The 11260-nt window shown below is 42.9% G+C and overlaps 7 protein-coding genes across 9 annotated transcripts; 6 read left to right on the top strand and 1 right to left on the bottom strand.

The window, feature by feature from the left end:
* Positions 1-478: 478 nt before the first annotated feature.
* On the bottom strand, positions 479-2405 carry RB195_022087 (uncharacterized protein; the record flags this gene model as incomplete). 2 transcript variants are annotated; one of them, XM_064209095.1, is made up of 5 exons in its annotated part: positions 479-541; positions 976-1089; positions 1166-1218; positions 1407-1547; positions 2399-2405. In XM_064209095.1, the coding sequence occupies 5 exons, from the start codon at positions 2403-2405 to the stop codon at positions 479-481; spliced, it is 378 nt and encodes a 125-aa protein (XP_064064975.1). The 2 variants fall into 2 exon arrangements, with proteins under 2 accessions (XP_064064975.1, XP_064064976.1); XM_064209094.1 differs by lacking the exon at positions 2399-2405 and adding an exon at positions 2290-2350.
* A 2229-nt stretch (positions 2406-4634) lies between these two features.
* RB195_022086 (uncharacterized protein) lies at positions 4635-5078 on the top strand (the record flags this gene model as incomplete). Its single annotated transcript, XM_064209093.1, has 1 exon — positions 4635-5078. The coding sequence occupies one exon, from the start codon at positions 4635-4637 to the stop codon at positions 5076-5078; it is 444 nt and encodes a 147-aa protein (XP_064064974.1).
* Positions 5079-5490: 412 nt separating this feature from the next.
* On the top strand, positions 5491-6294 carry RB195_022085 (uncharacterized protein; the record flags this gene model as incomplete). Its single annotated transcript, XM_064209092.1, has 1 exon — positions 5491-6294. One exon carries the CDS (start codon positions 5491-5493, stop codon positions 6292-6294), a length of 804 nt encoding a protein of 267 aa, XP_064064973.1.
* Positions 6295-6336: 42 nt separating this feature from the next.
* On the top strand, positions 6337-6723 carry RB195_022084 (uncharacterized protein; the record flags this gene model as incomplete). Its single annotated transcript, XM_064209091.1, has 1 exon — positions 6337-6723. One exon carries the CDS (start codon positions 6337-6339, stop codon positions 6721-6723), a length of 387 nt encoding a protein of 128 aa, XP_064064972.1.
* Positions 6724-6820: 97 nt separating this feature from the next.
* Positions 6821-7132, top strand: RB195_022083 (uncharacterized protein; the record flags this gene model as incomplete). The annotated part of the gene is made up of 1 exon (XM_064209090.1): positions 6821-7132. The coding sequence occupies one exon, from the start codon at positions 6821-6823 to the stop codon at positions 7130-7132; it is 312 nt and encodes a 103-aa protein (XP_064064971.1).
* A 69-nt stretch (positions 7133-7201) lies between these two features.
* Positions 7202-8238, top strand: RB195_022082 (uncharacterized protein; the record flags this gene model as incomplete). Its single annotated transcript, XM_064209089.1, has 2 exons — positions 7202-7312; positions 7363-8238. The coding sequence occupies 2 exons, from the start codon at positions 7202-7204 to the stop codon at positions 8236-8238; spliced, it is 987 nt and encodes a 328-aa protein (XP_064064970.1).
* Positions 8239-8444: 206 nt separating this feature from the next.
* Positions 8445-8777, top strand: RB195_022081 (uncharacterized protein; the record flags this gene model as incomplete). Of its 2 annotated transcripts, none has more annotated exons than XM_064209087.1 (1): positions 8445-8777. In XM_064209087.1, the coding sequence occupies one exon, from the start codon at positions 8445-8447 to the stop codon at positions 8775-8777; it is 333 nt and encodes a 110-aa protein (XP_064064968.1). The 2 variants fall into 2 exon arrangements, with proteins under 2 accessions (XP_064064968.1, XP_064064969.1); XM_064209088.1 differs by having other exon boundaries at positions 8562-8777.
* Positions 8778-11260: the final 2483 nt, after the last annotated feature.

Genomic DNA, 11260 nt, shown 5'->3' with positions numbered 1-11260 from the left:
TCTTTTATCAAAGAAGGTAGAAATGTGATGTCGTAAATAAAGGTAGCGTCAGTTCTTGTGCATTTGCTCAGATGCAGTGGTTGGGATACTGCCCTACTTTACCAACATTCCTATTATGACAAGATATCCATAAAGTTTTTAAAGATGACATCTCAGCTCTAACTTAAGAGAAGTCAACTTATTTCTATCGAATAAAACATACTCATCTGACGTAAACCTCATTAAGCGTTTCTGCAAAGTTCTGCCCTACGTGGAGATTGCGACGAATTAGTCAACACGTTTTTTAGTCTCATCGCTATTCAAATTAGGTGTATTATAGGAGTCGTTCATTCCTGTAAAAAATTACTGATAGTTTAAACAACATCCCTAATGTGTACTATTTATTAGGTACATCAATAAGCTGTAGCAATTAGCACTTATGTCCACACACAATCACGAATAATACGAGTGTGTTGCGACGAAGAGTCGAACTTTTCCTCTACTTGCTAGCCGCTTTCACTACGTTGAAGCAATCATTGTGAATGAGCCATTCGCCGTCGACCTAAAATAGCGTTGCAATAATATGTGGACTCTATATGTTAAGGAAAGTGAAAAAAATTGAAAAATAATTTACTTTCAAAAACAAGTCTTTATCTATCGTATTCAACAGATATGTGCATACTTCGAACCATTTGAACACGATTGATTTCTAGGTTTGTAGGGTCGATGTAGTTCGTGCTCAAGTGCTATCATCTAGTTACTTTTTTTCAGTCTCGAAGGAGAGGACATATTAGTAACATTCTAGTCAAAATGCCAAACGATGTTTGTGCAAGAAAAAGACTGTTTGTTTGTGTGACAACAACCCGTAATAATTAACTGATGGATCCCTCCGCCTTGAAACCAGCGAACTTTAGTCGCGATTCTTTTCCAGACACTTCCAACACATATCTACAAAAATAATGGGGGAGAAAAAAAAAGATAACTGGAACTTCGTGCCTTTTTCCATACTTGGAGGTACGCTCCGCTTTCTCGTCCCCGAGTTCCATCTAAATGGTAGCTGCCTCTTTCAAATGCCCAGTCACTGCTTCCATTGACCTCTTCAGTGATGATCTACAAAACTCGTTAGACCTCAAGCAAGAAGGAAGTTTGATGCTGGCATCTAAAGGTATTCATGCCAAAAACACACCTGTGCTGTTTGGACCCCATCCGTCATATCCTCTCTGAAATATTGTTCAATGCCTGCAATTATCTACTGTTCATACATAGTATATATATATATATATATATATATACTAGTACATATATATATATATATATATATATATATACTATATATATAGTATTAAGTACTAAAGAAAGTAATGTGACGAATGTGTACTTTCTTCGGAATTTCATGCTTTATAAAAAATCTGAAGTCTAATTCGTACCAGCACGTCCCTTCACTGGATGACGTCCATTCGGCATAAAATAACCGTCTGGGTCGTACACGGCTGCTGCTCCTTTCGCATCCCCGGCGTTAAACGCTTTCATAAAGACCTGCTGACGACCTTTAATCTCTTGAAAAAGCGCTGAAATACACACTAATCATGAGTAATATTTTTACAAGTGAAAAGCGAAATGCAGAAATGATTAGTTTACTATTCCTTTGATTTCGAATGGTTGCTGTAGAAGCCTACTTCTATATGCTTAATATTTCTGTATGGAGCCGAGCTTGAACCCCACTAAAAATCCCCACATTTCATTTTCATTTTCAACTTACTCTAACTGAAAATACGAGAAGAACACCAGAAGTTCCTATGCTAAAAGTTCTAAAAGTGCTAAAATCTTTGAATAATTCCCGTTTTGTTTTTCTTCACAAGATCGATTCCTAACATAGATTACTGAAAGAAAAGAGCTGGAACATGTGAACTCGTCCTTCTTGTTTCGTAATCGTAGCATGTTTTGGTGGGCCTTCTTTTACAAATAAGATCTTGAAAATGTTCAAGGTCTACACCTACTTTATTTTTTAAACTCATTCATGGTACTACTATCATTCTCGATTAGAGATATCCTGAGAGCGTAAAACCTCCTACAATTTGTGACTTGTTTTTGTGAAAATCACCAATAAAACTTGTACTAGTACTAGTACAGAGTATAAAGGAGTAGTAATGTGAGCTGCCTTTTTGCATGGCACGATTCATGCATGTGGAAACGTCCGAAAAAAATTTGAAAGATCTTTGGGAAATCAGAGAAAAGCTGAACAGAGTTTATTAGAAAGAGTCCTTATTAGCACATACGTATCGCGGTGATACAGTCACATTTCTGACTTACAGTTGTTGACTGCGTTGAGAAGAGAGTTAGCGAGAGGAATGTGACGGAAGTAGTTGGTCATGACTCGAACGCTATGAGCAAATAAACTGATGAGTTATATGCTACTCACCGCTCATCTCTGAAGGTGACAGGTCCGCTTGAATTCGTCTCACAATCTACATTCCTCGCCGCTGAACCTCTTTTATAGCGCAGATAATAGTTTCCTGCTCCAGTAAAGTATAGCAAAAGGACCTACGGAAGCTGGGCACTCGATAATAGCAACGATTAACTATTATACATACCAGATTGGACAAATAACCGACATATGTTATTTTAAGGAAGACAATCCCTCAAAGAAAAATGTCGTATCGCAAGTACAAATGATCAAGTTACTCATCAGATGCAAATACACTTCATTTGTGAGAATAACTAAGTAAGAAGTTGAGCATTAACTGAACGCATTTTAAATTACCACATCCATACTCTTTTGCATGCAATCTTTCCTAAATATTCCATCTAGAGAGATTAAATTAGCATTAACTGCAATATCGTCACAGCCAGCTTAGTGTGCTTCACTTCCTAGCCTATTTAAAATCTCATGCCAAATGTTTAAGTGTACTGATACTGAGATAGAGATATAGACACACTGGGATACTATTCGAGCAGTCCCCTTCATCGTGTTCATTCGTTTCTTCCAACAGTTGTGAGAAGCTCCTAGGTTTCGTGAGGGACTTCGAGTTCCAGATCCCTGAGCCATATCCAGGTGAGCTCAGCTTCTTCACGCAACCTGACAAAACAGCCCATTCCGTTGACTGTCTTCTTTGAAGGCGATCTGTATTTTTTCGAATCCACCTTTTGTGATACAGACAAACCGTTATATTTCGCGGAACTATTTGAGCACGTCACAACCACCGTGCTTTTTTCAACTTCTCAGATGCAAGAGAATCTTTAAGAAAATTGGCCTTCAGGCCTTAAAAAGAATACATTCTCTCCAAAAAAAAAAACAAGGGATCTGATCATACGCATTCTCACCACGAAGACTTCGCCATGACGCAAACATATCGATCCTTCCAGATTGCCACCGAGTAATGTGTATAGTGGAAAGTTTTCAAAAAAAAACTATCTTTCCAAAAGAGGACGGAATCCAAGGGTGATTAGAATGTTTGCAAACGAATATTTTAATTTCGTCTTTTAAATTGTTTTCCATCTTGGTAGACACAAACTGTCTGTTTATAATATTCAGCGCACATAAAATTCTCTTTAAAAGAGAACCTAAAATACACTACATACATAAGGCATAATGATAGGTCATTATCAAGAGCTACATCTTCAAGTCCATTTCATTACCGATGTTTTGTTTTGAATGCCCATTTCACTTCACATGCTATCCATTGGAAGATCTTGATTCATCGCCTTTCTCCGTCCCATTTCTGAGTTTAAGGTACAAATTTGCTCAAGGGATACCGCTAGGACCGACTCCGCAAAAAAAGTCTTCTTTGCTGCGGTATAACTTTTTTTGAAAATAAAACTTGGTGTGAAGCTCATCTTCTGGAACGCTTAAGTAAGATCCAGATGCTAGATTTCCCACATATTTAATGTTGAAGGGACTCAAAAAGGAAGTATGGTGACACCTGCAGACATATCATTGTGCGTTGTACATATAACATCAGATAAACTTCACTTTTTGCGTCATTTTACTTTGGTCTATACTTATGACTTTGTTGGTCTTTTTTGAGGAAGAAAACTTGGCTTTCAGAGAATATCTTCAGTTTCAAAGTTCTACGTTCCATAGTTGCCTCATTATGCATATATACTGATTTTGTCATGAAAAAAAAATGGAAGAGTTGATGTCTGCTGTTTTTTAGTGGTTTTCTGAAATAAATATTTCGCATCTACAACTGTGCGAATTTGAAATTTCACCCTCGATATATCCGCGTTTCCAAAATATTTGTTTGCCATACTCTTCATACTCAGATGGCATGTCTCTAGTTAATGTCCTATGGAATGACTATCCCCTTTCAAAAATCTGCTCTGTCAATGCTTACTTCAACACTGCAGCGGTTTTGTGTCATAGATAAGCTCAGCTCGAGTAAAAAAGTTCTTTGAATTCATCCTAGTTGTAGACTGTATACACTCAGATTACAAACAAGTTAGTTTACAGATTACAAATAAGCGGTTAGTAGCAAACACTAGTTGAGGGAAGCGTTGCAGGAGAATCTTTTGAAATACAGGCAGAAGAAGATTCTGGAAAAGCAGCACAAAGAAGAAAGAGTCTAAAGAAGTACCGCAGGGATCACCGCGAATATAATATTCCGCTAGCAGCCTTGCTGAGCGAAGACGGGACTCGCACGTCTTCTCGTCGTAAGATGGAAATCATTACGGAGAGGTTCTACTCGAACCTTTTCCGTTCATCAACTCCTGTGTCAAGCCCAATCATCCCCACTGGCGAAGCTCCACCACGGATTCTCCCTTCGGAAGTACGAGTCGCTATCAAGAGCATGAAATCTGGCACAGCCGGCGGACCTGATTTTATATCACCAGACTTTCCTCGGGCTAATGGCCATCCAATTCATGTAATCTTAGCAGCGCACATGACATCCTACGTTCAGAAAGAAAGGATCCCAGACCAGTGGAAGACCTCGCAAACCATTCTTATCCGTAAGGAAGGTGACCGAGAGGACCTTCGGAACTACCGCCCGATATGCTTGCTGAGTGTGTTATACAAAGTATTCACCAAGATCCACGGATCTCCCTCACTAGAGGGATCACAACCGGTTACGAGGCTACGTGGCGCGTCCCTGGGTGGCTGATAGGGGGCTAATCGCGGACCAAAAGCGACCTTGTGCTTGCTCAGAGACGCAGATGGATTCAGGGGATGGACTCCCTGTTTCTGCTGAGTCAGGACTGACTCATGATATCCTTGCACATCCCGCACGTCGGTCCGGCCAAAAGCCTGCAATCAAGTGACTGGGAGGTGCAAGGGAGGCGATTTGGAGTCGCCTCCAACAAATAAGCTCCACATGTCCACTCCGGGAGAACGCAAGTTCTCCCAGAAACTCATGGAACTAGAGGTTTGCTACCTGCCCATGGATTTTAAAATTTTACGCAAAACACAGTAATAGAAAAGAGTCTCCTGATTCCGAAGGAAAGCCTGGTACGGCAGCGCCAGGTGGGACGGGGTTGCAGGAGTCATGTAGGCTACCGGAACGGAAAAGGACTAGGATGGCGATCTGTACTTATAACGCACGTACGCTTGCATCGGAAGCGGCCATCGAAGATCTGATGATGCAAGCCAAGAAGATCAAGTACGACGTCATCAGACTGACCGAGACGAGACGACGTTACTCTCTCAACGCCGTATATGAAAGTGGAGAAGAACTGTTCTTAGGAACATGCGACACTACAGGTGTTGGTGGAGATGGCGTCCTCGTCAACACGAATATGGCAAAGAGCATCAACTCTTTCGAACAACCTACGACCCGAATCGGACGTCTGCGGATGAGAAGATGTGGCCCAACACCAGCTTTGACTATCTTCGTCGCTTACGCTCCAACATCAAGCTACGAAGAAGAAGAAGTCAAAGCTTTCTATACGGACTTGGAGAAGTTCAACCGAGAAGATCATGCCTTCTACAAGGTCATAATTGGCTATTTCAACGCCAAGGTTGGCCCAAGAAGAACGCCGGAGGAACTTCACATCGGGACCCACGGCCTACAATTTAATGACCAGGGAGAGAGGCTCTCCGAGTTCATCATGACGACTAAGACCATCCATGGGAACTCGCAATTCCAGAAGCCCTCGTCTCTACGCTGCACGTGGGAGTCACCCAGTGGAGGGTACCGTAATGAAATAGACCACATCATCGTCAATAAAAGGTTCTGCCTGACGGACGTCGCTGTTGTACCAAAGTTCTATACGGGATCTATACGGGACCATCGCCTCCTCCGACAAAGATTTCCCTTCACAAGGAGAGCAAAGAAAGCCGCCAAGTTCGGAGGGAGAAATCCCAGGATTATCATCAACTAGGATCTCTTCGCCACGTCAGCCGGCTTTTGGGAAGATTTCGCAATGGACAACATCGACCAGGAATATGACAGGCTCGTTGAACACCTTCACGACTGCGCGAAGAAGGCTGAGAGTTCTAAAACCACCAAGAGGCGCCTGTCTCTTGAGACTCTTGAGCTGATACGCCAACGTGGAGCAGCACGAGCCGCAGGGAACCAAGAACTCACGCCCGAGCTCGCAAAGCTTTGCAGAGAGGCGGTAAAGGAAGACCTTAAAGAGAGAAGAGCAGAAGTGCTGGCTGAAGCTGCAGAGGCGGGGAAAAGCATCCGCTATGCCCGTCGAGACTTCGCCAGTCGCAAGACGAGGATGACTGCTCTCCGGAACCCGAGGGGAACAGCCATTGCATCGAGAATGGGGGATGGAGAAAATCATCTACGATTTCTACTCTGATCTCTTCGACAGCCATGTCCACTTGCCTCCTCACCATCTGAGAGAAGATGGACAAGTCATTCCAGAGGTTCTCCCGTCCGAAATACGACATGCTATCATGTCGGTAAGAAATCGTACGGCACTCGGTCACGACAGAATAAGACCAGAACACCTGAAGAGCCTTCCGCCAGTACTCATCAACACCCTGACGAGGCTCTTTACACGTTATCTGTCGGAATGGAAGGTTCCTAAACAATGGAAGACCAGCAAGACCGTGTTGTTGTATAAAAAGAGAGATCCACATGACATCGGCAACTATCGCCCAATCTGCTTACTGTCCGTTATCTACAAGCTCTTTACAAGAGTGATCCTTAATAGGATTGAAAACGTCTTGGACGAAGGACAGCCATGCGAGCAAGCAGGGTTTTGAAAAGGATTCAGCACGATTGATCACATTCACACGGTTCCGAAACTCATCGAGGTATCACGAGAGTACAAGATGCCGCTCTGTCTCACCTTCATCGACTTAAAGAAGGCGTTAGACTCAGTTGAGACGGAAGCGGTCGTGGAAGCCTTGGACAACCAAGGCGTCCCCATTCAGTACATAAAGGTACTGCAGTAACTTCACGACCGGAATTTCGCCATTCTAATTCATTCAAGAACATCATCATTGACGTGAAGAGGGGGGTCCGACAGGGTGATACAATTTCACCCAAAATATTCACAGCCACCCTCGAGAACGCAATGCGAAAGTTGGAATGGGACGACATGGGCGTGAAGGTTGATGGTCGGCAGCTACACCATTTGCGCTTTGCTGATGACATCGTACTGATAACACCTAGCATCAGCCAAGCGGAACGAATGCTGACCGAATTCGACGAAACATGTGAATGCATCGGTCTTCAGCTGAATCTACAAAAGACGATGTTCATGCGGAACGGATGGGTCTCGGATGCTCCATACAAGAGCATCGAGGATGTAGTGAAGAAGGCCAGGAACACCCGGCTCCGTGCTCACCTCTTCAACATCACCATACTTCCTACTTTGACTTATGCTTCAGAAACCTGGGCATTTCGCAAGCATGAAGAAAACGCGGTGAGCCTCATTGAACGCGCAATTGAGAGAGTGATGCTAGGAGTATCCCGTTTCACGCAAGTGAGGGACGGGATTCGAAGTTCTCTCCTACGTCAGCGATCGAAGATTAGAGACGCCGCCGCGTTTACCAAGGAAAGTAAAATAAGGTGGGCCGGACATGTGACGCGCTTTAACGACAACCGTTGGACCAGAGCCGTGAGCGACTGGGTTCCCGCGATAATAAGCGCACTACAGGAAGACCGCCGACCCGATGGTCAGATTTCTTCACGAAGTCCTTCAAAGAAAATTATGATGCTCTTAGTGTTCCACGCGAAAGTAGGAACCACTGGGCAACTCTGGCGCGCGATCGGGACAAATGGAAGAATTACTGGCGCCCACTCGACCAGTTTTAAGATCAACGGGAGTCAAGGTGATCAAGGTGAAGGTGATCGTCGACTATGAGAAAGCCTTCGACAGAAGGCTAGAATACTGTTAGCGCCGGTCAAAGTGTGGACGTTTCGTATGCGAGGACATTAGCCAATTGCTACGATCGATGCACGACTAGGATACAGCTTTTCCACCGTTCCCTCACCATACCCATTGGAAAGGGGGTACGACAAGGCGATACTATATCGTCGAAGCTGTTCACGGCTGCATTGCAATGGATAATGAAATCACTTTCCTGGGAAGAAAGGGGCATACGTGTTGATGGGAGATTTCTCTCAAACGTTCGTTTCGCGGACGACATCGTTCTCTTTTCGAGCAGTACTAATGAAGCAGAAACGATGTTCAACGAATTGAACGAAGCAGGGAAGAGAATAGGACTGCTAATAAACAGAAAGAAGACACAGTCCATGAAGAACGCCTACTGCGAGGACGGGGGAGTACAACATGAAGGCTCCCAAATCGTGGAAAAGACGTCATACGTATACCTCGGACGTTCTATGAACATGGAATACGACTTGAAGAAAGAGCTGAATAGAAGAATGAGAGCAGCATGAGCAGCATGAGCAGCCGTCAGCAGGGAAGCTACAGACCAACTGACGGACCAAGATCTTCGTGCTCATCTGTTCGACTCGACAGTTCTTCCAGCGCTCTGTTACGCAGCGGAGAGGTGGGCAGGCACCGTTGCCACGTCTAGGAAGCTACTCATTACCCACAGAGCTCTTGAGAGATGCCTTCTGAAGTTTAACCGACGCACACAACACCTAGCCGGTCTTCGCAGCTCCGACTTAAGAAGAATGTCCCGTCTTCGCGACCCAGCGGAATGTGTATCCAAAGCAAAACATAGATGGGCCGGTCACATCATTAGAAGAACCGACGATAGATGGACTAAAAGAACCCTAAACTAATGCTGCTAATGCTGATGCTAAACGTCCTCGAGAAAGACCGCCAACGAGATGGGGTGACGTGTTCGCCACACGAATGGACCAACTGAAAGCTCGGCTGGATACGGCTTAAGGACCTCTTCAACGTCACTCACGAAACTTGAGAACATCTTGGATGACAATGGCGAGGGAACGAAACGGGTGGAAGAGATGCTAGGGCCCGCATGTCCAGTGAAGACGGGCCATCTAAGTATCTAAGTAAGTAATGTCATCATGCGCTATTAGCGCTTAATGGATATATTTAATTTAATTGATCTACAGAATGGTCAAATTCCTTGCGCGCTCTCCAAACATGCTTGAAAATCTATGAGTACCACTTCTGACCAGGTCAGGCGTGGTGATGGAACACAACCCTATCGAACGCGAACCAGCCCCTCCCTCCTTCTTTTGTTTTCTCCATCTCTTCCAACGTTCCTGTAACAGTTTTCGGTTGCTGCCAATTCAATATATCGGAAATTTCATATGTTTCGAAAAAGAAAAGTCGAAAATTAGCAGAGGAACAATAGGCAAATGTGAAATTCGGTAGCTGACAGAAGCGGGGAAACACAAAGCAGTAGAAGAACCGAATTTGTTGAAATGCTATTAAAATTTTGGTATTGAAATATTTCCATTTTTATTCCATACATACTTTAATTCTAAAATCTATTAATTATCCTCAAATGCTGGTTAAGCGGCAAAATACCACGAAAAAGGGAAGGTTCAAATGCATAGGTCGAACTGTAGAAGAACGACGAAAAAAAAGGAAAAAATCAATATTTTCCCCTACAATGTGAATGGGACGACACAGGTTCGACATAAAAAAAAAGGAAAAAAATCAATATTTTTCCTACAACGGGACGACCCAGGTTTGATACCCGGCTGAGTCACATTTTTGCAAACAGTTAAAAACTAGAGACCGCTTCTAAAAGATGAAGAGCTTAATTATACGTAGTTTCCAGCAGTTTAAAAACAGATTTACTGGAATTTAATTACCTAAAAGCTCAGATTCTGTGCAGACTGTTAGGTCTGGGGAGATCGCGAATAACTTTGTTACAAATGGACCAAAAGAAAAAATTCAGATAGTTTTTCAGAGAACAAGATTGTCCTAAAAGCGGTCATATCGCTGTTTTTTCCCAGCTTTTTTGGAGTTCTGATGGGACAGGAATCAAACTTTTCGCACTTTTTTGGGTTTGTCCCGTCTAAAATTTGAGAGAACCGGACGGTCCGGGAAAGAAATTTACCTTTTAAGGGTTTCGTTTATCCGAATATGTGGGTGATTTTTTGAAACGTCTTTTTTTTGGAGTGGGAAAACTTGCCAAAATCCCAATTTTTGCTCGCTCGCCGAAAGGTGAGTGATCTTGAATAAAACAGATGCTACATCACCCGGTTTCCGGGATCTCGCCGTTTTTCCAGATTTTTGATGGGACCATGATGAGAAAAATGCCATTTTTCCCATTTTTGTCCCATCATAATTCCAATGAGTTTAGGAGGTAGGAAAAACGGCGTTATGACAATTTTTAGGCCAAACCTCTGGAAATCAACCTAAAATTTGTCTTTTGGTCCTTTTATGACAAAGTTATTTGTGATCTCCCAGACCTATCAATGAGCACAGAACCTAAACTTTTTTGGTCATCAAATTCCATTAAGTCCACTTTTAAACTACTGAAAACTACGAATAATTAAGTTCTTTATCTTCTAGAATTGGTTTCAATTTTCTCTTTCGCAAATATTTGACTCAAACGGGTAGAATTTTTGCAAAAGATCGAACCTACGAGGTCTCATTGTTACATTATCAACACGTTAACGTTCATCATCATTTAATATTATTTATAGTAATATTTTATGATGTATGTAATTATCTTGTAATACGTAATATTTTGTCCTAGTTATCCTCATGTTATCCTTCATTCACTGCTGCTCACCGTACCCTCCCTTTGTGACCCCCCCTCATGGGAAAATCCCATCACACGCTTGACCCTGCTTTTGACTGATCTTGCAGAGCTCGTCAATTCGTTTGATCGGCTAGCGCATAAATAGTTTCCGTTGCTAAAAGCGTTGCTTAGAGACACTAAAAATCTTCGACTGTAATTCTTCGCAACGATTGAGTTATTCAAATG

This window comes from Necator americanus, chromosome X, assembly GCF_031761385.1.
Source record: "Necator americanus strain Aroian chromosome X, whole genome shotgun sequence".
NCBI classification, from domain to species: Eukaryota; Metazoa; Nematoda; class Chromadorea; order Rhabditida; family Ancylostomatidae; genus Necator; species Necator americanus.
The sequence above is the reverse complement of the archived record's forward strand: the minus strand, read 5'-3'. Positions and strand labels throughout refer to the sequence as shown.